The sequence below is a fragment of the Microtus pennsylvanicus genome, chromosome X, assembly GCF_037038515.1.
Source record: "Microtus pennsylvanicus isolate mMicPen1 chromosome X, mMicPen1.hap1, whole genome shotgun sequence".
NCBI lineage: Eukaryota > Metazoa > Chordata > Mammalia > Rodentia > Cricetidae > Microtus > Microtus pennsylvanicus.
The window spans coordinates 28,453,579-28,477,074 of NC_134601.1; the positions used below are offsets into that span (position 1 = coordinate 28,453,579).

The 23,496-nt window shown below is 40.0% G+C and overlaps 3 protein-coding genes across 7 annotated transcripts in view; 2 read left to right on the forward strand and 1 right to left on the reverse strand.

The window, feature by feature from the left end:
* Window positions 1–521: 521 nt before the first annotated feature.
* Tmsb15a (thymosin beta 15A) lies at window positions 522–1,626 on the reverse strand. The gene is made up of 2 exons (XM_075958497.1): window positions 1,527–1,626; window positions 522–565 (listed from the first exon to the last, which is right to left on the reverse strand). The coding sequence occupies exons 1-2, from the start codon at window positions 1,624–1,626 to the stop codon at window positions 522–524; spliced, it is 144 nt and encodes a 47-aa protein (XP_075814612.1).
* Window positions 1,627–13,402: 11,776 nt separating this feature from the next.
* Gprasp1 (G protein-coupled receptor associated sorting protein 1) overlaps window positions 13,403–23,496 on the forward strand; it is a 72,514-nt gene continuing 62,420 nt past the window's right edge. The window contains exons 1-3 of one of the 5 annotated variants that reach the window (XM_075957755.1): window positions 13,403–13,982; window positions 15,412–15,486; window positions 19,580–19,746. The gene's annotated coding sequence lies outside the window, so the exon portion shown is untranslated. The remainder of the gene's footprint in view (window positions 13,983–15,411; window positions 15,487–19,579; window positions 19,747–23,496) is intronic. The other 4 variants (XM_075957759.1, XM_075957763.1, XM_075957766.1 and 1 more) reach the window with 4 other exon arrangements.
* Window positions 13,920–18,255, forward strand: Armcx5 (armadillo repeat containing X-linked 5). The gene is made up of 3 exons (XM_075957770.1): window positions 13,920–13,982; window positions 15,412–15,486; window positions 15,817–18,255. The coding sequence occupies exon 3, from the start codon at window positions 16,071–16,073 to the stop codon at window positions 17,757–17,759; it is 1,689 nt and encodes a 562-aa protein (XP_075813885.1). The 5' UTR covers window positions 13,920–13,982; window positions 15,412–15,486; window positions 15,817–16,070; the 3' UTR covers window positions 17,760–18,255.

The window sequence follows — 23,496 nt, forward strand, 5'->3', positions numbered from 1 at the left end:
GGGGGAGGAGGGAGGGACTGGGGAGACAGAGAGACCATGCAAAACCTGAGACCATATGTTAACTAGCCTGTGAGAGTGGTCCTGACCCTTCCTGGAGAGGGTCAGCACTTGGCAGGCTTCCCTGAGGTGGAGTCTGAACCAAGGCAACTTCCAGGGGGAAGGGGCTTAGGATGGATGCCAGGGACTGGGGTGCTGCTTCCAATCTTCCCAGACTCATTGGATATAGGGGTGCTAGAGGGCTGGGGTCTCACTTTTGACCAAATATCCCACAACAGCCATCTGTAATTTGTTCATCAATGAGGAAGTTTAAAAACAAAGGGAATGTCTGTTCCTGATCACTGCTTAACTGGGTACTGATTAACACTTAACTATCAGGTATAGGTGAGAGGCCATTAGCAATTGTCAGGCATCTCTAGAAACAAATAGGCTTACAAAAAACAAACAAACAAAAAAACAAAAAAAACCACTCCTGAAACAAAGATTGTTTGGCAATGTTCATGTTTATTCTTCAAATGTGATCTTCATTTTGTGGTCTTTCTGTCAAACGCCTTCTCTTGTTGGATGGCTAGGGAAAGAAAAATAGAAAAAGAAATATTAAAAGGGATTTTCCTCTTTCTTTTCTTTCTTTTTTTTTTGTTTTCTTAAAATTAAATTAGGTTTCTTCTACAAGATAGCTTTACTAGGTCACTGAAGGCTGATAAACATGCCTTTGAATGCAAAAGCCCTAACCACTTATCCTCATAGTGGTGTGTATGTGTTAGAACACCTGAAGACTTTACAATAATCTATATATTCTTATATATAAAGTTTATATTTAAGTAATAGATTTAAAATATTGTGAAAATAGTTATTGTCCACAGAGTGTTCTAGGAATGAGGAGTAAGTAAGAATTTCATTTGGTTTTATCCGTATACAATTAGGAAGTTTCGTCTTTTCAGATGATTTTTTGAATTCTTGAGTTCTCAATTAGAGCTGACAAGACAAAAATGCCACTCAGCTTTTAAAAGTTCACTTTGAGTTTCTCCAGGACGTTGTTATTCTGAAGAGCAAACTGATTCTTTGAATCTAGGAAGCTGGGACACACATAAACTCTAAACTTAGTCTTCCACCTTATTTTATAGGTATTTCTAGAAGACCTAAACTACAGTTTGCACAGTTTTTGTGTGTGAAAGCATAGATTCAAACTGTTGCATCCTGAAAAATGTGTAACATTCACATTAACATAAAACCTGGGCAAAATTGAGATTTATATAGTACCACATCCAATGTTCAAGAATTAGCTTTAATGTAATTTTAGTAATTTTGTAAGAAGAAATGAGTCTATGATACCATTATTACTTTAACCTAGCATACAAACCATGTACATTATCTAAATAAAAAGATAATTACTAGATATTTTAATTGCTGCATTATCATAATTCTTACTACTACTTAGGTTTTTGCAATTTTAATACAACATAGGTTTGTTAAGTGACTATGCCAACTTTCACCACTGTTCCTCTCAACTAGAAACTTCCATGACTTACTTTCCTTCGATGGAAGCGTATTTTTTTCTGTGGTAGTTGTTTTTTTCAGTTTTGATCTGTCAAATTTTTCAACTTCCGACATGTCAAGTTTGTCAGCCATTTTGACTAAAAGAACAACAACAAAACGTTACCTGCTAGAACTATGACCAGATTATGAATAACAATTAAAATTCATAAAAATTCAAAATATCAACGAATACTTTGCACTGTGATTTTCAACAAGGAAACAGCCAGTCTTAGAAAGTCATGTTTTCTTCGGGTACTCTGATTGCAAAGCTTTAGTCCATTTCTGGTGGCAGCAAATGACAGCAGATGAAGATGCTCCAGAAACTAAGATACTCTAGAAACCCAGGGGAAAATAAAAGCCTAACTTTTAAAATCCCAGCAAAGGTAAAATGAGACTATGAGCATCTTCACCTTCCAGTCAGCTACTTTTAGGGGATTTGGGAATGATGGTGAGCATCACACACTAAAAGAGAGGCGCACAACACTTTACTAATTTCTATTGAATGTCCAAAGTCAGTGTATTAGAACACTGCAATAAGACAGGGAAGGGTTTAACCTTGTCATTATCAATTACAAGTCTCATAATACCTTCTTGTAACCTTAGAGAGTGTATAAAAGAAAAAGAAAAGTCGCTATTTATGATCAAGACTCAAAACCTTTAGTAGAATGAGGAATGCCAAATACAGGTGAGTTCTATTTCCAAAGATAAGAAGGCAGAGCTCTCCAGCCAGGGCCTGGTTCTATCTTAGCAGGGCTAGGATACAATCTAGTGACCAGGGTAGACTAGAGAGCCCTCCACCCTACCCCACCCCCAGCTCTGAAGCTTCCACCTCTCAAACCCTTTTAGTCAAGGGTATCCTAAGGCCCTCCTTTACCAGGTGAACATCGCCGATCTCAAAGCTGGGGAAATTGGATTCACACATTTATAACTGCAGGGCAGGACAGGATCATTTGTCTGAATTGTGCCATTTACAAATACCTTGTCACTATCCAGTGCCCTAAGGGACAAAGGATAAAATTAAACCTAAAAGATTGCACCCTATTCCCCTGTGCCTGCCTCAACTCTACTCCTGGCCTTTCCTCGGAGTTGCTTGTCCCCTTGGGCCTTCTAAGGTGGGACCCCCAGGATCCCACTCTGGACAGCAATACGGGAAACAAAGCCACTGTGAAGTGTGCTTCGAAATGGGATTCCCTCAGCCACAAAGTACTACTGCCTGAATGTTGGCAGGCCCCATCTTGCCTGGTCCTCCTGGGCACCAGGTTCTCACCTGTGGTACAAGATGTCTGGTAGATCAATAGCTGAGTGCCCTACTAGAGAGTGGATCTCACTGGTGTGGCCTAGCAGAGCCCTGAGTTTATAAGCTCCACAGGACGCCCCGCCCCTTGCTCCACCCATCCCTCTGTGACTTCAACCCTGTGTTATACAAGGCCTCTCTGATTGGTCAGCAGTCCTGGCTTGCTATGTCCCCTCCTCAGCTTTTAATTTTGTGGGTGTCAGAGTTTGTTCAATTTTAAGACCTCTGTGCTTAAAAATGTAGGTATTTAGACTGTATTTGATAGTAGGGACAAAGTCTTTATGACAGTATCCACCTCCTTGTATAACAGTTGGAAATCATTACCATCTGAAAAGACAAATATTTTAGCCAGACAGAGTGCTACAGTCCTTTATTCCCAGCACACAGAGGCAGAGGCAGGTGAATCTCTGCAAGAGGTCAGCCTGGTCTACATAGTGAGTTCCAGGACAGCCAGATCTACATAGTGAGATCCTGTTTTTTTTAAAAAAAAAGACAAATATTTTCTACTGTATGGGATTGAGATGAGAGAGGAGCCACTGGGCTAGTAATATTTTCTCACAACATTTAATCAATGAAATTTACTATTAACAAGTTTGTAACAGGAAGAGCGTCCTCACAGCTATCTTACACCCGAAATAATCACACAGAAACTGTATTCATTTAAACTCTGCGTGGCCCATTAGCTCTAACTTTTTATTGGCTAATTCTTACATCTTTATTTAACCCATTTTTGTTCATCTGTGTATCGCGTGACTGTGGCTTACTGGCAAGATTCTAACCAGCGTCCATCTCAGGCAGGAGATCCATGGCGTCTGCCACTCTGCCCTTCTTCCCAGCATTCAGTTCTGTCTATTCTGCCTACCTAAGTCCTGTCCTATCAACTAGGCCCAGGCAGTTTTTTTATTCATTATCCAATGAAAGCCACACACAAAGAGAAGGAATTCCTACACCACAAATTTATTTTTTTAGTAGCTTAATTCAGGGAGGACTGCCCCAGGGTGATCAAAACTTTCTAATAATACATCTTATTAAATATGCATCATACTTGACTCTGCTAAATCTTCTTTTACAAAATCAACTCAAAGAAATCCCTTTCTTATTTTTTAACTAGGCTATCTTCCAGAAAATTATGTTTGAAATTTTATTCCATGACTAGTCACTTGACTGCAGACAAAGAAATCCTGTGTCAAAAACCAAAATAAATAAATAAATAAAAGTTTTAACAAAAAAACACTGGTCTCAGTTAAAATAAACCGGAGGCTACATGGGTTACTATATTCAGTTATAATATTTCTTAACATAGAAATAATTTTATTTGGTATATTTTTATTGAATTTTATGGGCACAGATTAGTGTTACAGTTTTCCTCTAACCCCATTATTTCAGGGTTACCAAACCTTCTTATAATAGTGACTTAAGAAACACTTGTAGAGGACCCAAATTTGATTCTTAACAACCAAAACTCATAGCTTACAACCACTTGTAACTCTAGCTGCAAGGATCTGATACCAATTTCTGGACTTTGGTAAAAGTTGCACTCATACACACACACACAAACACACAGAGAGACGGGGGCAGGGAAGAGAGGGGGAGGGAAGGTAAGAGGGAGAGAGAGAGAATTATAAATAGAATAAGCCCTAAAAAAAGAAATAACATGTTTTAATATTGAGTTGAGGAGATGGTTCCTTGGCTAAAGGACTTGTTGCCAAGAATGAGGACCTGAATTTTAAATTTTGAATTGTTGGTTTTTTAAAATTATCTGTTTGTTTTCAAAGTAGAGAGAAAAAGAAGGCTTGGAGTCAGATGGGTGGGCAGGCAGAGAAGATTTGTGAAGAGATGGAGGTTAGAAACAAATATGATCAGAATATACTGTATAAATTTTCAATGACAAGAAAATAAAAAATTCCAAAAGAAATGAAAGGTGAATTCAATAAATCAGAAATATTTGTTTATGTTTGATAAAGAATTTTCACCTAAAATATATTATAAATTATTAAAATTTGAGAATGAGAAATCCTGTAAAATTTTTTAGACCTGAACCACCTTAAAATAATTCAGTACATTCATTTATATTTTATATATGCATGCTATGAGGCGTGGGTGGAGGTTGGAAGACAACTATCAGAAGTCAGATTTCTCTTACCACTGGGGCTGGGGATTCAACTTCAGGAGGTCAGTTTTGGTAGAAGCACACTTTACCTGCTATCTTTAGTAATTTTCCATTGATGTGCTAAAATATCACGACCAAAAGCAACTTGGAGAGGAAAGAGTTTATTTCAGCTTCCAACTCTGAGGTCAAACTCCCATCAGTGAGGGAGGTTAGGAGAGGACCACAAGGCAGGAACTTGGAGGCAGGATCTGCCTCCTGGCTGCCCGCTGGATTACACACCATGGCTTGCTCAACCTGCTTTCTCAGAGCACCCAGGATCACCAGCTCAGGGTGGCCCCATCCACAGTGAGGACAGACCTTCACATCGATCATCATACAAGAAAATGTGGGTCGGGTGTAGTGCTGCATGCTTTTAATCCTAACACTTGGGAGGCAAAAACAAGTGGATCTGAGTTCAAAGTCAGTCGTGTCTATATAGGGAGTTCCAGGCCCGACAGGACTACAAAGTGAGACTGTGTCTCAAAAAAAATGAATAAATAGTCAGATAGACCTCACCTTTGAAATGTATGTATAGAATTGCAGTGCTTGGTAGGCAGAGACAGGAGGGACAGGAGCTTAACACGATCATTGTAGTCTACATAGTGAGTTCAAGAACAGCTGGGATACATGAGACTGTCTCGAATAAGAAGACAGACCCACTGAAGCAGATTAGTGGTTACTATAACATCTAGAAATCGAAATACAGGAGTGACTGCTGAAAGATAAGGAGTTATGTTTGTTCTTCATTTTCTCTTTAAGATGTGGGAAATGTTCTGGACTTTGATAATTATGACAGTTGTATAATATTTTGAATATATACAAAACCACTGAATTGTGCACCATAAAGAGGTAAATTATAGGATATGACTAATATCTCAAGTTACAAACAATAGGAAATTTTGTAATTTTTAATTTCCACTTGTTATTTTCTTGAGCTTTTTTAAAGGTTCCCTATTAGGAATGTCCCAATTTCTGCTTTGACTTCTGGGCATAAGTGATGAAAAACACTGTGGGTTCTATCAGGGTTTTTTTTTTTTCTTCACCATGACAATAGTGCTAAGTCTGGCACACATATCCCAGTATGAGTAGCACAGGCTAAGTGGTGGCACTTTGTGGTCACTGCCTCTGTCTAGTGGCAGTAAGGGAGGTTACCTGTCCTTCTCGCACTCCACATACCTTGAGGATGAGCTGGGCTGCATTGGAGAGCATGAGGTCCTTGATACATTTCAGGTGAGGCCTGGGAATCAAGGAGGGGAAAGATAAACATCCCTGAGCTTTCAGCAAATTGGAGTCCCAGTGCCTGGGGCTGCACCTCAGAGTACCAGGCTCTTCTAATATCCCAACTCTTTTCCTCCAGACCGAGGCTTGCAAGAAGCATGCATGTGACAATCAGGGCCTCAAAGGGGCTGCTACCAGGCCAGTGAATCTGCAGAGAAGGGAAAAGTGGTGAGAGGGCACACAGTTTACTTCTCTCTGTGCCTTTGCGTGTTTTATGACTTGCACAAGAGGGGGTGCCGAGGGGATCATTTCACAGCTCCCCATGTGTGCTTTCATCTGTACTCCTGTCCCTTCCTCTTCTGGAAGTTGCCTTGCAAGGAGTGTCATAACCTTCAGTCCCTGCTTGGGATCAGCAGAGTCAGGCTGCCTGGGGAAGCATTGCTCACAGAGAGGCTTAGGTTGCTCCATGCCCAAGTTCTTGAAGGCAGGCCTTCAGACACCTATTTTCACCACAGAGATGCACACCCTTGCTTTGGCCAGCTCTGTGGACCTTTCACAGAGTGTCAACTAGCAAGTAGCTCTCAATTCCAGGAAGGTAGTAAATGGGAAATGTGTGAAATTTGTTTACCAAAACACGGATTTCCTCCATTTCTGAAATGCATGTACTTTAGACAACAAACTGGCGTCCTTTCTGTAATTCAACTAATCGTGGCACAAAGTTTTTAAATGCTAGGCATATAAATGAAGACACAAGTATTGAACCACCAGCTGACAAGTTATGTCTGAAATTTGTTGTGTTTGACATGATTTCCTACCAATTGTCATTTGTACGTTTTTTTCACTTTCAGGAATTTAAAAATATGTGGTTAATTTAAAATGAAGAAATAAGTTTCCGTATGGAATTCTCGTGCGGATGCTGTTTATCCTTTCCCTCTCTATCCCCTGAACCCCTTTTACTAGTTCTCCCCTCTTCTCCAAAGTAGCTCTCTCTGTTTTCATGTCATGTGTATTCTGTTCCCTTATCTGTCTCCTTTCCTTCCCCCTTCTCCTATGATCTGTTTTTATTCTCGATTGTTCCCCATTCATTGCAGACATATGCTCACACCTGTGCATGCACATATATAAAATTAAGATCAGGAATCCATCTATAAGAGAAAATGTGGCATTTGGCTCTCTGAATCTAAATTGCCTTGCTTAATATAATAAACTTAAGTTCACCACTATTATGATTTTTGCTGAACACTCATGTTGTCAAATGCCTTCTAAATATTCATTTTTAATTGTTTAATCTAAATATTCAATTTTAATTAAGCTGCCATCATCAAAGAAACTTCTTATGGTCATGGAGGAAGATAATGCAGAAGCCCATAACCAACCAAAGTGGCTCAGAATAAGTAAGCTCAGAAGAGTCATAAGATGGGGAGATGTACAACAGAAAGATATCTTTTGGCATGGCATAGCCATTACATTAATGAACTTGTTGTGGCTGTAGTTAAAGGCACAGGACCCATTCAAGGTCCAACTGGCCCTTAGAGACTGTTGACATTTAATGGTTGTTGAAAGAGAGGTGGACCGTTCATTCACTGTCTAAATTCAGTGGGTTATGCACAAAAAGAAGACATGAAAGGATGATTTGTTGGAAAGAATGGTTTCAATGGGAGAGGAAGGGGAAGAAGAAAGGGGTGAAATGCCTATAATTCACTAAATAAATATATAAAACTGTCAGAGGGGACTGGAGAGATGGCTCAGAGGTTAAGAGCATTGCCTGCTCTTCCAAAGGTCCTGAGTTCAATTCTTAGCAACCACATGGTGGCTCACAACCATCTGTAATGGGGTCTGGTACCCTCTTTTGGCCTGCAGGCATACACACTGACAGAATATTATATACATAGTAAATAAATAAATATAAAACTGTCAAAGAACAAAATCACCAAAAATTTCTATTCCACCCATTTTCCTAAAAATAACATGATTTTTATTTTATTTTAGCTTTTATGTCAGAGCCTGCTTTAACAGAGTCAGCTCGGTTTCTCGATTGGGTGTGATGAAATGTCAGATGAAAGAAACTGAGACAGAAAACACAGGATAGAATCAGGAGCTCTGTTTGGTGATGTCAAAACAGCCAAGGAGCCCAGAGTTTATTTCAGAACTTGCATTTTTACAGATTAAGGGCAGAAGGCAGAACAAAGAGCTGTACAGTTACCTCCCTGCACTGTCCTTGGGAGAAAGTATAAGCAGGTTCATATCACTCCTTTGAATTCTGCTAGCGGCAAGCAGTTTCTGCTTTCTACTTCTTAATAGATAATGTGTTCTTTTCCCATGGGCAAAATGCTCTTTCCCATGGGCTTAATCAGCACTTTCTCACAGCCCTCAAGGATGCAGGCAGAGCAGGCAAGCTTGAACTCAAATGACCTTTAAGTCAGAATTGACTCCGGATGAAAACTGAGTCACATGTGGGCTACCACATCTTTAGAGTAGAATAAGATTCTACTGTGTCTACGTACTACACCTTCTTTACCCATTAATCTGCTAATGGAAATCTAGGCTGACTCAGTTTTTAGCTGTTGTGAACAGTGCAGCAATGAATATGGTCCTGCATGCTACTCGGGGTAGTAATGAATAGTCCTTTAGCGTTTATACCCAGGAAATATAGAGCTGGGTCATATGGTGGTTCAGGTTTTAGTGTGAGAATCAACTGTCTTTCAAAATGGCTTTATTAGTTTACATTACCACCAGCAGTGTATATGACTCCTTTCCTCTCTACATTACTTTCAGGGCCTCTGGCATTCACTCATTCATTCACAGTTCTTTTTTATTCATTTTTAGAATAGTAAGTGCCACACTATTCTAAGCCAGAGACTAGTATGGAACAGAATTTTTTATAGCAGAAGACAATAAACCAACAGGTCAAATGTATTGCATCTTAAATGGTGATAACTGTTATACCCTAAAGGAAACAGAGGAGGGAGGATCGTGGAGAAGTGAGACTGTCAGCTGTGGCTTACAGCTATTGGCAGAGGGCTGAGGCAGGATGAGGAGTTCAAAGCCAGCCTCTGCAGCATATACTTACATCTCAGAACAGACAAATCAATCACGGCTATAATCCTAGTACTTGCAATGTGGATACAGAAGAATCATAACTTCCAGACTAGCCTTGGCTGCATATTGAGATTCTAGCTTATGTAAGGCCCTGGTCATTATTCCGTACCACAAAAGAGGGTAAAGTTAAACTATGTATAAATATTACCTTGGTGTTAACAGACTTGAACTTACATTTCCTAAGGAACAACTATTGTCTGAATGGTTACATTAATTACTGGCTCAGTCCTTTGAAAGAAGTGCTATAGAAACTCATTAGGCTCATTTTGGTTCAGTGACATGCCCCATGTATTGTGTGCTGTGGTATATGCCTGTAATCTCAGCAGTAGGAAATTAGAGGCAAGGAGGATTAGGAGATCAAGGCTAACCTTGGCTACATAGCAAGTTTGAGACCAGTCTAAAACTGTGAGAGATAGATTAAAAATCAAACAGGAAATGCCCTATAATCAGCCAGGTCTGGTGGCACTCAAGGGACTGGAATGGGAATTGACTCTTTCAGGCCAGCCTTTGCTACATGGTGGGATCTTGACTCAAAAAGAAGAACACCGCAACACAAAAATACAACAAATGAGACAGTCCATCTTGTTGTCAATCAGTTATAGAGGGGTTAGAGGGCTAGGTCAGTAGTTAAGCACCTTGGCTGCTCTTGTAGAGGACCCCAATTCAGTTTGCACCACCCAGCCACCGGTAACTTCTGTTCCAGGGGATCCATTGCCTTCTACCTTCTGTGTATACCAGGCACGCACATGTATATATAAATATATATGTAAACATATATATTTAAGTATGTATGCAGGCAAAAACTCATACATATAAAAGCTAAAAAGGTTTAAAATTAGTTATACATATCAGATATTTCTTATGAAAATGCATGTCTTGTGGGAAACTAGGGTTAATCATTTATCACATAAATGATTATATATGCACACATACCAAAGTATGAAGAGTAAAATTTTCCTTTAGCTTGATTTTTTTATAGTTTTCATTCTGTTGGGGTCTCCCCCTGCCCCAGAAATCATATTTTTGCATAGACTGTAGGGTCATGGGGCCTCACAAAATCAATTCCTGAGTATTTTTGCAGGGGATGACATAACTCACACGGTAACTTTACATACAGTGTGGAAGCACATAAGCACTGGAGACATCACTTTGGAAATGGTCATGATGTCTATAGTCCCTAGGATGTTCTGAATGACAAAGTTCTTTGTGTACAAAGGACACATTTTATACAACAGCTAGGTGTACTCCCTTCTCTTCTTTTTTTTTCTTATTTTTAATTTTTTTCAATTTATTCTTCTCTCGTATATCTCCTCCCTCCTCTTCCTCCCCTCTCCTCCCCCACCTCCCCTCTTAACCCACTCCTCCCCCATTTCCCTTCAGAAAAGGACTGGCCTCCCAGTGATACCAATCAAACCTGACATAACAAGTTACTATAAGACTAGGCACAAACCTTCATATTAAAGCTGGGCAAGGGGATCGAGTGGAAGGAAAATGGTACCAAGAGCTGAGGAAGAGTGATAGACAACCCCTGTTCCCCACTGTTAGGACCTCCACAAGAAGATATGCAGAGGGTTAGGTAAGTCCCATGCTGGTTGTTGGTTCAGACACCGTGGGCCCCCTATGATCCCAGGTCTGTTGATTCCATGGGATTTTTCGTAGTGTTCTTGACCCCTCAGGCTCCTACAATCCTTTCTCCCCTTCTTCCACAGGATTCCCTGAGTTTGACTGTGTGTCTTTGCATTTGTCTCTATTAGTTGTTGGATGAAGCCTCTCTGATGATGATTATGCTAGGCTCCTTTCCATGAGGTTAGCACTATATCATTAGGAATCATTTCTTTCTTTTTCTTTTTTTGCTTCTTCTATCCTGAGTCTCTGGACTATCCAGTCTTTGGTTCCTGGTGTTCTAGGAAGTATCAGGGAAACATTTATTTTCTAAACATGAGCCATTCTGACAAGGGTGAAAAGGAATCTGAAAGCAGCTTTACTTTCTATTTCCCTGATAGTTAAGGTTGAATACATTTTCAAGTATTTATGAGTCATTTGTGTTCCTTCCTTTAAGAACTATCTGTTCAATGTGTTAGCCCTACTGATGAGAGGAGTAAGGATCTCTTATATTTAATTTCTGCAATTAATTATGTATTCTGAATATTAACCTCTGTCTGAAATATAGCTGGCAGAATCTTCTTGTTTTTCTGAAAGCTATCTCCTCATTTTGCTTATAACTTCTTCTGCTGCAAAGGGCATACTTAATTTCATAGAATCCTATTTGTTAATTTTTTATAATTAATTTGATAATAGAGTCCGTTTAAGGAACACCCTGCCTAGGCTTCTATCACTTCTATCCCATATGTATGCCTCTAGCATTGTCAAAGTTTGAGGGCTAATGTGAAGACCTTTCAGGCATTTTCAATTTGTGTGTGTGTGTGGGGGGGTAAATCTAGTTTTATTCTTTTACATATGGAAATGCAGTTTTTCCTCCATCGTTTGCTAAGGGGACTGTTTTTTCTTTAATTGTATGTGTGGTGGTTATATGCCTTTAATCCCACCACTTGGGAGGCATATCTCTGTGAGTTCGAGGCCAGCCTGGTCTATAGAGTGAGTTCCAGGACAGGCTCCAAAACTACACAGATAAACCCTGTCTCAAAAACAACAACAACAACGAAAAAAAAGCAACTGGCAACAAATGTTGTTGAAGATGCAAGTGTATGTTTAGCTGTTTGCAGACAATCTTAAAGGTCACTGCGGGAAAGAGTGACAGCACTTTGTATATGTTTCCATGGCCAAGAAATCTCTGAAGTTGGTTTGAGTAGACTTGTCCAGAATTGGCAACTACCACCTCTTCTCTTCTCTTCTCTTTTCTTTTCTTTTCTTTCTTTCTTTCTTTCTTTCTTTCTTTCTTTCTTTCTTTCTTTCTCTTTTTTTCTTTTTGGACTGTTTTTAGGGTCCTGAGCTGGCCCATCTAGAGGGACTATTGCCACCTATTTTTACAATCAAGTTTTATTGAACCTCCCACCAAATAGATTTGCATCTCTGTTTTTTGGGCTCTGAAAATGGTCTGGTGAGACTGACCATCATCACTCATTATGGTTCCTTATGGCCCAGTCATTCCTTCCAAAAGTTAACCTCCAGTCTAATAACATTATCAGGTTTTCTGGTAATGTAGATTGTGCAGTGAGTGGCTAAAGGAACTTCAGAAATCTCTCTTTCATATATTGAGGGAAAACAATCTACTTTTACTAATGCAATTTCAAAATTATAATCATCCCTAAAGTAGGAAAAATCCTTCTTACCATATAATAGACTATGGTCGACAACTCAGTTTAGTGTTGAATTGTGTCGGACTGATGTGCTGGAACATTTCTGAGAACATACGGTATGCATGTCTAAAATGCTTTCTAATTCTAAGGCTTATTTTCATTAAATTTATTTTCAAATATATAATACAAACATGAGGCCCAACATTCAAAATTAAAGAGTTTATATAATCACAGATTTGGGGGCCAAGAAATATGGTGGATCAAGGAATCCATAGAGCAGGGACTGGTGTCAGTTCATAGATACGAAGATATTTTGGTGTTATTTCTCTTCATTAAGAATGTAGTTGTTTTCCCTGTGCCCAGATCAAATCTAGGTCACTGCATCTTTTGGTGGTGAGGGACCGCTGTTTTTCTCCACCACTGTTTTTCCTATATCTTTATCTCATGTTATGTAAGACAACTTCAAAGCAAGAAGTATACCAGGCAATAAGAGCAAAACATTCAAGAGACAGCAAGAGGAAAAATAAAAGGGGAGCGATTTATTATTAGGCTCTGCCACTACGCCCACACATATTATGTAACCAAGCATTTACAAGTGCATCGCGAGAGGATTTTCCTTGTAGAAGGAACGGATTATAATTTTGGGGGGATAATATAGCATTTCTACTTCTAACTCAGCATTGAGAATTTGGCATCCCCCACCCCTGCTTTTCTATCTTGGGTCCCTCCCCTACTTAATCAGCCCACTTTGGTGGGGCTTTGGAGTTTAGTGACGAATGTATAAACACTAGAATTCTCGCTATCCTTTTCTTTGCTATCCTTCCGCGCTAAACCACAGCTTTTTTTCCTGACGTCGCAGCATGAAAATCGTATGCATAGTATACGTGACAACGGCAAGGCATGGTGAGCTTGATGAGAGGCACTCCCAAGCGGGAAGCTAATACAGACATTTGGTAACAGTCTCCTTCCTGATGTTTTGCGCTTTTTTTCCTACTTGGCACCAGAACCGTAGTGCCGCAGGGTGGGAGAAACGGGGCCATTTATCAAGAGCAGAAGTATCACTCCACTTCCCTAAGCCGGATCTCCTTTCAGCAACCCTAGCCCCGCCCTCTGCGGGCTTCCGTAACGCGACGCAGCCACGCCTAGTGCGTCCCGGCGGATGTAGGCTGAAGGTGTTTCGTCTCTTCGAGAGGGTTCCTGACGAGCCTGCGGCAATGGAGAGACCCTGCGGAAAGGTGATAGTAGTTTGCTAGTCATGGCCCTTCATCAGTAAAGTAAGCATATTTGTCCCAAGTGCTCGGCCAGCCCCTAAGTACAGTGGCCGCCATTGTCTCTGCTCCCCGCACCTGACTGCCGCTTGCGTTTGCCTGCCTCCATTTCTTGAGGCGAGACACCTCTGGAGACACGCAAAACAGCCTCCGAGGCTGAACAGGTTAGTAAGGAGGACATTGCTTGGGGCTGTGAATGCGGGTTTTGAGATTGCGGCGGGATTTTGTGAACTGGGTGTGGAAGGGGGGGGGAGAGCCAGAAGCGGGCGCGGGGGGGGGGGGGATGGTAAAAAGCTATTTACGTTTCCAACTCGCCTCACTTCCGACTACGTTCGGGAAGGGAGATGGCTGTAATGGCTGTAATAGCTTTATCCATTGGGGGGAGATGCAGGGCTGCCATAGCTGGGGAGGGCAGTTGAGGCGCCTTGAGAATCAGGGAGGGAGTGTACAGGAGGTTTCAAATATGGGGGCATTGAAGTCTTGGAATGGAAGACTGTTTTCATGTTCTGGTTGTTTATCTGACCTTTAACCACATCTTGCTCATTGTTTTCATTTGATTTGGGGCTAGCAAACATTCATTTGTGTGGATAGGTGTGCTGCCAAGTTTGCAGCTCTCCATGTTTGAGGGCATCGGGAGGGGAGAAGATAAACAAAACTGAGCTGGTTTCTTTATAGTAGGAAAAAACTCCAAGAATAGGTAGGACTCTAAAACAATTTCTAGATCTCTGTGCCAGCCTTCCAGATATGCTCTCCATTCCCCCACCTATATTGCAGAATATGATAGGTGTGTGGGGGAGGAGAAAGAATCATAACCTGTAAGAAAATTGAAAACAGTCCTTTTCGTTACTTCCCAGCTTCCTGTTACTGTCAGGCGTTACCCTCCCTGCTGACAACACTGTGACCTTGCAGGGATGATTTAGTTGTCTTCATGGAAATTTTCAACCTTTAAGAGCATAGCAGACAGCAGACGATTGTGGAGATTCCGGGGGAGGGGGGGCGCAAAAGAAAGGGAATCAGAGAACCCTTTGCAGAGCAAGTATCTACATCCAAAAAGGGTTTATACCTTCGATGCTGTCTTCTAAAATAAATTCATTAGTGATGTTCTCCTATTTGCCAATTTCCATTGGTAGGACATATTCATAGGCTTATATAACTGTTGACTGAATATTTGTAAAAATAACCCTACTGGAACCTAGGAAATAATGAAGAGTTTCTCAGGTTGGTGTGACGATAGAGACACAGGGGCCACTGACACTAGAAACTTACATCCTTTGGTTTTGTCAGTTTATCAGTGACCCCTATTTGGTCTGTGAATTTCCTTAGGAGTCTTCGTTACCTTGGAGCTAGACCCAGGATGCAGATTTGTCTTTCCATGCCCTCTGCCTTGTTTTGCTCCAACACCTTGTTGTTATCTAATTTTCAACCAGGGAATTACCAGAATAATCACTGAAGAGGAAAATGGTGGGCCTTAAGGGAGGAGGAGGAGGAACAGATTTGATGATGAATAATGTGTAGAGATGAGGACCAGGAAGGGAAAAGCTAGACAAACTGTCTGAAGAGCTTAGATTCTCTGTCCGCTTTGTCTGTATATAGGGTCCACCGGATCGACTGCAGGGCCCGTCGCTCGTGGAAGCAAAGCAGAGAGAAAATTACTTCACATCAGTTCAGGTTAGTATGAATGTGGGGATTCCTTGAGGATGGAATAGGCAAGATTTGGTTGGCTCCATCCCAGGTCAGGAAACAGCCTAGGGATTCTGTAGCCTCTCATGTCCATCCCTCTTTCCTATTCTCCCTGACCTTATTTGTGTCTGGAAAGACAGTTGGCAGCACGTGGAGGTGTAGACAATGGGCGAAATGAAAGGAGGAGTTTGTTAGTTGTCTATTTCTCCCCTATAGAGCACTGAATTTCCATACTTAAATATCACTCTGTGCTAATCAGCATGAGGAGAAAAAAAATTGGAAGAGACTTAAAGCCCCATTTCCTTCCTCCACCCCTAGGTCCAACTTCAGTGCCAGATCTGGTGGCCTTGGAGTGGCTGAAGACCACCACCCTCCACAGGCCTGCGCCCAAGCACAGCTATCCTTTATCTTGAGTGAGCTTCCTCAGCGTGCTGTCTATATCATTGGCAGAAACTCTAGTTGGAAAGGGGGCTGACTGACTACTGGACTCTATGTGGAAACACCAACTTGGGGCTGACTTTCAGGCAAAGCTGAGATAAGGGCATATAAGGGCTTTGCTTTTATCTTGAAACATGATTGGCTCTACAGCTAAAGCGAAAGGTAGAGAAGAAACTGGAGCTTCCGCGAAACCTGGAAGCAAAAAAGGAAAAGCCAAGAGTCAGACCAAGAAAGTGGTTGAGACAGAACCAAAAGAAGAATTGGGGAACCAGACTGAGGCTAGGGGTAAAGCAATGGCCAGGACACAAACAGTGACTCACACTGAGCCTGAGACTGTGACATGGAAAGTGAAAAAAAAGAAAGATAAGACTAGTATTATAGTCAAGGCTCAGACTAAGACAGAGCTCCTGAAAGAGCCTGGGTTAGTGCCTCACTCCAAGTCAGACGCCTCGCCTATGTCTGTGGTCATTACGGTAACCAAGTCTGAAGTCAAGGTTGACGCTGCTATTGAGGCATCTGGCAAGTGCTCAGCCAAGGCTAGTGATAAGGGCAATATGAAGCACAAACCTGAGATAAAGAAAGAGATCTGTGTCAAATCTGGGGCTGGTAGCAAAACTAGTATTGTCATCAACACCGCTGATGATGATGAAGAATATGTGTGCTCCTGGTTTTGGACTGGAGAAGAGCCTAGTGTAGGGTCCTGGTTCTGGCCTAAAGATGAATACCCTCTTCAAGTTTATCAGCCCCCACCTAAAGTTGAGGAAGAACCTGAACCCGCAGATACATTCGACTTTACTTTAAAAAAAAAAGCAGCAGCATGGGCAAGGGGCAGGTTTATTGTCCTAGTTCCAGTTGATGAAGGTGAACGATCTTTACCTCCAGAAGGGAACTGGACTCTGGTTGATACCTTAATTGAAACTCCTCTGGGTGTTCGACCATTGACCAAGATTCCACCTTTTGAAGGACCTTACTTCCAGACCTTAGCTGAAATAAAAGAACAAATCCGGGAAAGAGAAAAGTATGGACCCAACCCAAAGACCTGTCGTTGTAAATCGCGTACCTTTAGTTTAGAGCCTGTAGAGTTTGATAAGCTTGTTGACCTACTTAGGTTAACTAGGGATCCTTTTATTCATGAGATAGCTACAATGATAATGGGCATCAGTCCTGCTTACCCATTTACTCAAGATATCGTTCATGATGTTGGTATTACTGTTATGATTGAAAATTTTGTCAATAATCCAAATGCTAAAAACTACCCTCGAAATTTAAATGTGAGTGCCAGCACCGATGCTTCTGATGAAGCAAAAGAGAATGAAGCACATGTAAATAAAGTTTGTAGGGACATACTCTGTTGTCCTTTGAACTGCTCTGTACAAGTTGAGGAACTAAAACTGTTAGCGAGTCTGAGTATAAAATTTGATTACCACCACGTGATTGTCAATTATGTTCGCTATTTTATCACATTGTTAAGTAAAGGAAGTGTCAAAATCAAATTTCAGATTTTAAGGGTTATTTTATATTTGTCAAAGAATCAAGCCAATACAAGAGAACTGATCAGTGCTGAAGTATTGTCGTCACTGGTTGCTCTCTTTCATAAGAACGAGTCAAAGGCTAATATTCTACATATCATTGATATATTTGAGAATATAAATTTCCAGTTCAAAAAAAGGGCAAAGCTGTTTACCAAGGAAATGTTCACTAAATCTGAACTTATTTCCATATTCCATAAGGCAAAAGAGTTTGACCAGAAACTCAGTGACTTAGCAGAGCACAGTGACCCTGATGTGAGAGATAAAGTTATCCGATTAATACTCAAACTCTGAATAGCTGTATATTCTCACAAAACCTTGAGCATTTTTGTCTTTCCAATATAAACCTAATGCATATTATAAGTATAAATTTGATATTTATACTCTCTGTGTTGAGGGAGGCAATTTTATGGATGCTAGTCATCTTGAGAGAGTAAACACTTGTTGGTTTTTATTGTGCTTATCTATAATATAAATTGGTATTTTTGGTATCTGTAATGTAACCCAGTACTGAACCTTTTCACCCTAAATAAGCTATATTTCTGTGCGTTGCACTGATATGAGTGTATTTTCGTATTCCATTTGCGTGTTTTTAATAAAGTTGCATGCTAAACATGATGAAAACATTGTCCCAGTTCTTCAGTTGAATTGTAGTCAGAGATGAACAATGTAAAGATAGCCATGATCGCCGTCTGTCCATTTAATGATGGGGGTGGCACAAACAAACGGGTTCACAGATTGGAAGATCTTTTCGTTTCAACATGTTAAGGGAATAAAATAAATCATTCTGTGACCAAGAAGACAGGACTGTGCTTCTGACTCTCTGGAGGTTGTAGAGTTTCAAGTGAGGGTTCTCTATCCTGACAACTCTGGGGAAGTGGGTGATGGCAGACTTTGGAGGAGAATACAGTTGCCTTCATGTCGCTCTTGAGTAGCCTTTCACATCTGTTGTCTCACTAGGATGCCTTGAAGTTTTTAATCCCCAAGAGAGTTTCTGCTTCGTATCCTTATTAGCACCCTCCCTATCCAGGAATACCAGATTTACTACTTCCAATGAGGTTTTCCTATCCCTACAGTCTGGGCCTCAGAGGAGGGCTTGGGATCACCTACAGAAACTGAATATTAACATCAGCTCTTCCACTTGCTTGTCTGTTGGTTCTCACCCTTGCTTTTGTTTTCTGCCCAATACTTTTGATTTGGCCATTTTTCCCTATTCTTGCTGATTCTTAAGGTCAGGGCATGGCTGTGTGTGTGACACAACCACCAGATATCAAAGTCCTTTAGTAGTGCGCAGTTAGTAAGCAGTTCATCTCCCCATCCTCACTATCCTGCTTATTTTCAGTTTACCGTTTGAAGCCATGCTGCTTATTCTACCTCAGCCTACCGGTTATATAACAAAAGCTGAAGCCGGGCGGTGGTGGTGCACGCCTTTACTCCCAGCACTCGGGAGGCAGAGGCAGGCGGATCTCTGTGAGTTCGAGACCAGCCTGGTCTACAGAGCTAGTTCCAGGACAGGCTCCAAAACCACAGAGAAACCCTGTCTCGAAAAACCAAAAAAAAAAAAAAAAAAAACCAAAAAAAAAAAACACAAAAAACAAAAGCTAGGTTGAGAGCAGAGGGTTGTGGTATAGAACAACAGGTATAGGTTGGGATTTGATACTACCTTTGCCTTTCCTACTCCCCAGGCCTTTTGCAGGTCTTTTGCTTTGATTAGTCACAATTTGCTGCCCAACATTGGAAATAATAGAGATTATAATCTCTGGAGGATGTGTGTGTGTGTGTGTGTGTGTGTGTGTAAGTAACACACACACACACACGAATGTGCCTATGATCTTTCTTTTGACCCTCCTTTTCCAAACGTCATGTATCTAGGTAAGATATAAATAAAAAACACCAATATGCTGGAATATATCCTAAATTTTAACAGCTAGTCCTGGTTTAATTTTTATGAAGGTCAGATGTGAACCTATTTTTCATATTCCTAGGAATAAAAATGAAGAATGATTTTCATTTTTGTGAATTAGGGGGGAAAGCAGTGAGCTTTTTTTTCTTGCAATGTGCCACTTTGATTTAGAAGATTTTTGAAGTTCTATGTAACTGTTTTTAATCCACAGATCTCCCCTAGCCTTTAATACCAGCTGTGAGTACTTGTCTCACTGGAGCTCTTCACAGTGCAGTCGGACCAAATCCTTTGGAAACATTCTATTTCTCAAATGCCCTGTGGAGCACACACTTAATCAGTTGATGGCCTGGAATTTTCCAGTATCAGCTAAGGAGAAGGGTGAGTTTGGGATATGTGTATATTTTGGTGCCAAAGAAAGAAATCAGTCTTCCTGCCCGAGTGGTAATTTTGAGAGTCGAAAACCATCTCTTTAAGTTTCTGGCATTTCATCTATTGATATGCACTTTAGCTGTTCCCACAGTTGGGCTATTATGACCAGTGCTGCAGTGAACATCACAGTACAGGTACTTGTGGGAGTCCCCAGTTTCCTTTGCAAATGCACTTAGAAGTGGAATTGCTTGGGAATGTGATGATAATTCTGTTTAGCTTTTAAGGAACTGCCAAACTGATTTCCACAATGGAAATAACATTTTGGATTCCTGTCATCAATATATGATCATTTGAATGTGTCTACATCTTTTAAAATGTTGTTATTTTCCTCTACCATTTAAGTATTCTTTTTAAGAGATACATAAAAACATGAATTGATATTTTAATGGCCTAACCTGCTGTAATGTGTAGTATATATATAACTTCTGTGCTTTACAAATGTAGTTAAACATATTCATTTCAAGCATTTATCTTTTTTTGCTGCTAAAAACTTTAAAAGTCTTTTCTTCCAGATTTTTTAAATATAGTGCGTTATTGTTATCTGTACTTACCCTACCATATAGGAACATACCAGAACTTCTAGTTCCTAATGAAACTTAGTAACTGTTAATTAGCTTCACCCCATACTCTCCCTAGCCTTTTGTAACAACAATTCTACTCTCAACTTCGAGGTCAACCTTTTCAGATTGCACATATGTGTAAATGATAAGGCATTTGTCTTTCTGTGCCTGCTTTATTTTATTTAACATACTGATCCCTAGTTTCAGCCCTGTTGTCAGGAATGGCAGAATGGCTTTCGTGACTGAATAATATTTTATCCTGTACATGAACCATAACTTTATCCATTCATCAGGGGTTTTTTGTTTGTTTGTTTTTTTCGAGACAGGGTTTCTCTGTGGCTTTGGAACCTGTCCTGGAACTACCTCTGTAGACCAGGCTGGTCTCGAACTCACAGAGATCCACCTGCCTCTGCCTGGGATTAAAGGCGTGCGCCACCATCGCCTGGCCATTCATCAGTTTTTGAATACTTTCGTTTTTTCTTCTATTTCTTGACTATTGTGAATTTCAGTACTGCATTGAGTGTGTGAGTGCAGATGGCTCTTTAGCATGCTAATTTAATTTCCTTTGGAAGTATACCTAATAGTGGAATTCCTAGATCATATGGTAGTTCCGTTTGTATTTTTAGGATCCTCCATACTGTTTTCTATAGTATGTGTATCAACTTGCATTCTCATGAGCAGAGTAAAATATCTTTTTCTTCACAGTCTCGCTGGCATGTCTTATTTTTAATCTTTTTGATAATAGCAATGCTTATTGGTGTCAGGTGGCATCTCTTATTGCTAAAGGTTAGTGGTGTGAAGCATTTTTTCAAGCACCTGTTGTCCACTTTTATGTTTGTTTTATTTTGGCAAATGCCTATCCAGGCATATTGTTCATTTTTAAATGTGTTTTTTTGGAGGATTTTCTGAGTGTTTTGCAGTTCCTAATAAAGTCTGCGTATGAGACCCTTGCCAGATGTATGATGTATGAACCACCAGTATTTTCACCATTTAGTAGGCTGTCTCTGCATTCTGCTTTCCTATATTATGCAGAAAATTTAGTGAAATGTTACCCCATTTTAATTTTTGCTTTTGCTTCTTTTGCTTTTATTGTTCTTTCTAAAATTTCCTGTCAGTTTCAATGTCTTGAAGCATTTTTTCTACTTTTCTTCTAGTAGTTTCATCATTTTAGGTGATACATATAGTCCTTTAATATATTCGAAGTTGGTCTTTTGTAATTAGTGAGAGATAGTTGATTTTTGTAATTTTCCAGAGATTCTTCTACCTGTGACCATCAATTTTTCCCAGCATTGTTTACTACAAAGACGGCTCTTTCTCCATTGTGTGTTCTTAGCAACTTTGTTAGAAAAGAGTTGATTATAGATGTGTAGGCTGTTTCTAGATTCTATTATTTGTAGTTGGTTTGTGTGTCCTTTTTTATATCATATCATACTAATTTTTTTTGAAAAAAATCAATCTAGCTTTGCAGTTTGTTTTGAAGACAGGAAATATAGTTCCTCCTACTTTGTTCTATCTATTTGGCATATATTTGGTTTCTTGGGGGCTTTTGTGGTTCCATTTGAATTTTTTATTTTTTGCTTGTTTGTTTTTGTTTTTTGAGACAGTGTTTCTTTGTGAAACAGTCCTGGAACTTGCTTTGTAGACCAGGCTGGCCTTGAACTCAAAGAGATCAGCTTGCCTCTGCTGGGATTAAAGGTGTGTGCCACCACCTCCCAGCCCATGTGATTTTATTACTGCATTTTTTCTAGTTCTGTATAGAGCATTTGTAGTATTTTTATAGGAATTAGATCAGATTTGTAAATCACTTTTGCTAGTACATTTTAACAGTGTTGATTTTTCCAATCCATGAACACGGGGTGGCTTCTCATATTTTTATATCCCTTTTAATTTCTTTCATCAGTGTTTTATACATCTTACTATAGAGATCTTTTGCATATTTGTTTAAATTTATTTATTTATTTATGGATTTTTGAGACAGGGTTTCTCTGTAGCTTTTTTGGTTCCTGTCCAGGAACTAGCTCTTCTAGACCAGGCTGGCCTCGAACTCACAGAGATCCTCCTGCCTCTGCCTCCCAAGTGCTGGGATTAAAGGCATGCACCACCACTGCCCGGTTTTTTAAATTTATTTTTAAAATTCTACTTTTATAGATAATGTAAATCGAATTGCTTTCTTGGTTTTTATTTCAGGCAATTTCTGCATGCTAATTTTGTATTTTTCAACTTTGCAGAATGTACTTGCTCATTCTAATTTTGTTTTGGTTTTGGTGGATATACATGTAACATCAAAACAGCAACGGTTTGACTTCTTTTTCAGTCGGAATGATTGTTTGTTTTTCTGTCCTTATTGTTCTTGCTAGGATTTCTGGCGTTGTACTGAATAAAAGTGGTGAAAGAGAACATCCCTCTCTTGTTCTAGATCTTAGAAAGAAGTCTTTTCAGCTTGTTTCCTTTGACTTTTTAACTATCATCTTATTATAAAGGTCTTATTATGTTGTAATATATTCCTTCTATTCCCAATTTTTCAGTTCTATTATGAAAGGGTGTTGAATTTTATCAAACATATTTTGCACACATGTGGTTTACAGTCCTTCATTTCATTAATGTGGTTACTCAGTGCATTGAACCATCTTGCATTTGTTGAATGAATCCCACTTGGTCATAGTAAGTTTAATTTGCTGCTCTTTTCATATGTATTAATCAATCATACATTGGCCTATAGTTTTGTCTGTATGTTGCTGTCTGGATAATTCTGATCTCATAGACATGGGTTTAAACTTGTAGAAAGCCTTTGTTAGCCATCCGATAACTACAGTGGGTGTTCAGGATCCCAGTGTAGATCTGAGCCTTTCTCAGGGTAAATTTTTAAGCACAAAAGCCATCTTCTGGGTTGACATACTTCATTTAACAAGAACAGTTAGCTAGAAGTAGAAGTACAGAAGCCAAAACGCAAGGTTAGTACATTTACAGACTTTCCTAGAACTATGGACCTTGATGGAGTAGGTCTTTGTTTTATTTAGCAGGTGGTGCTGTCTACATGCTGTTTATGACCTGAATGGTACTTCCATCATGATGTCTGTCAGTTGTGCTATAGTCTGATGGGCCTATTAAGGTCTGGGGCTCTGTTAGTTTCCCCACTAAT

Bases quoted from the DNA above. Each gene is read 5' to 3' on its own strand.
- Armcx5 (XM_075957770.1), top strand. From the start codon at position 16,071: ATGATTGGCTCTACAGCTAAAGCGAAAGGTAGAGAAGAAACTGGAGCT.
- Tmsb15a (XM_075958497.1), bottom strand. From the start codon at position 1,626: ATGGCTGACAAACTTGACATGTCGGAAGTTGAAAAATTTGACAGATCA. The intron at 566-1,526 runs GTAAGTCATGGA...TTCTTTCCCTAG, and splicing joins TACGCTTCCATCGAAGGAAA to CCATCCAACAAGAGAAGGCG.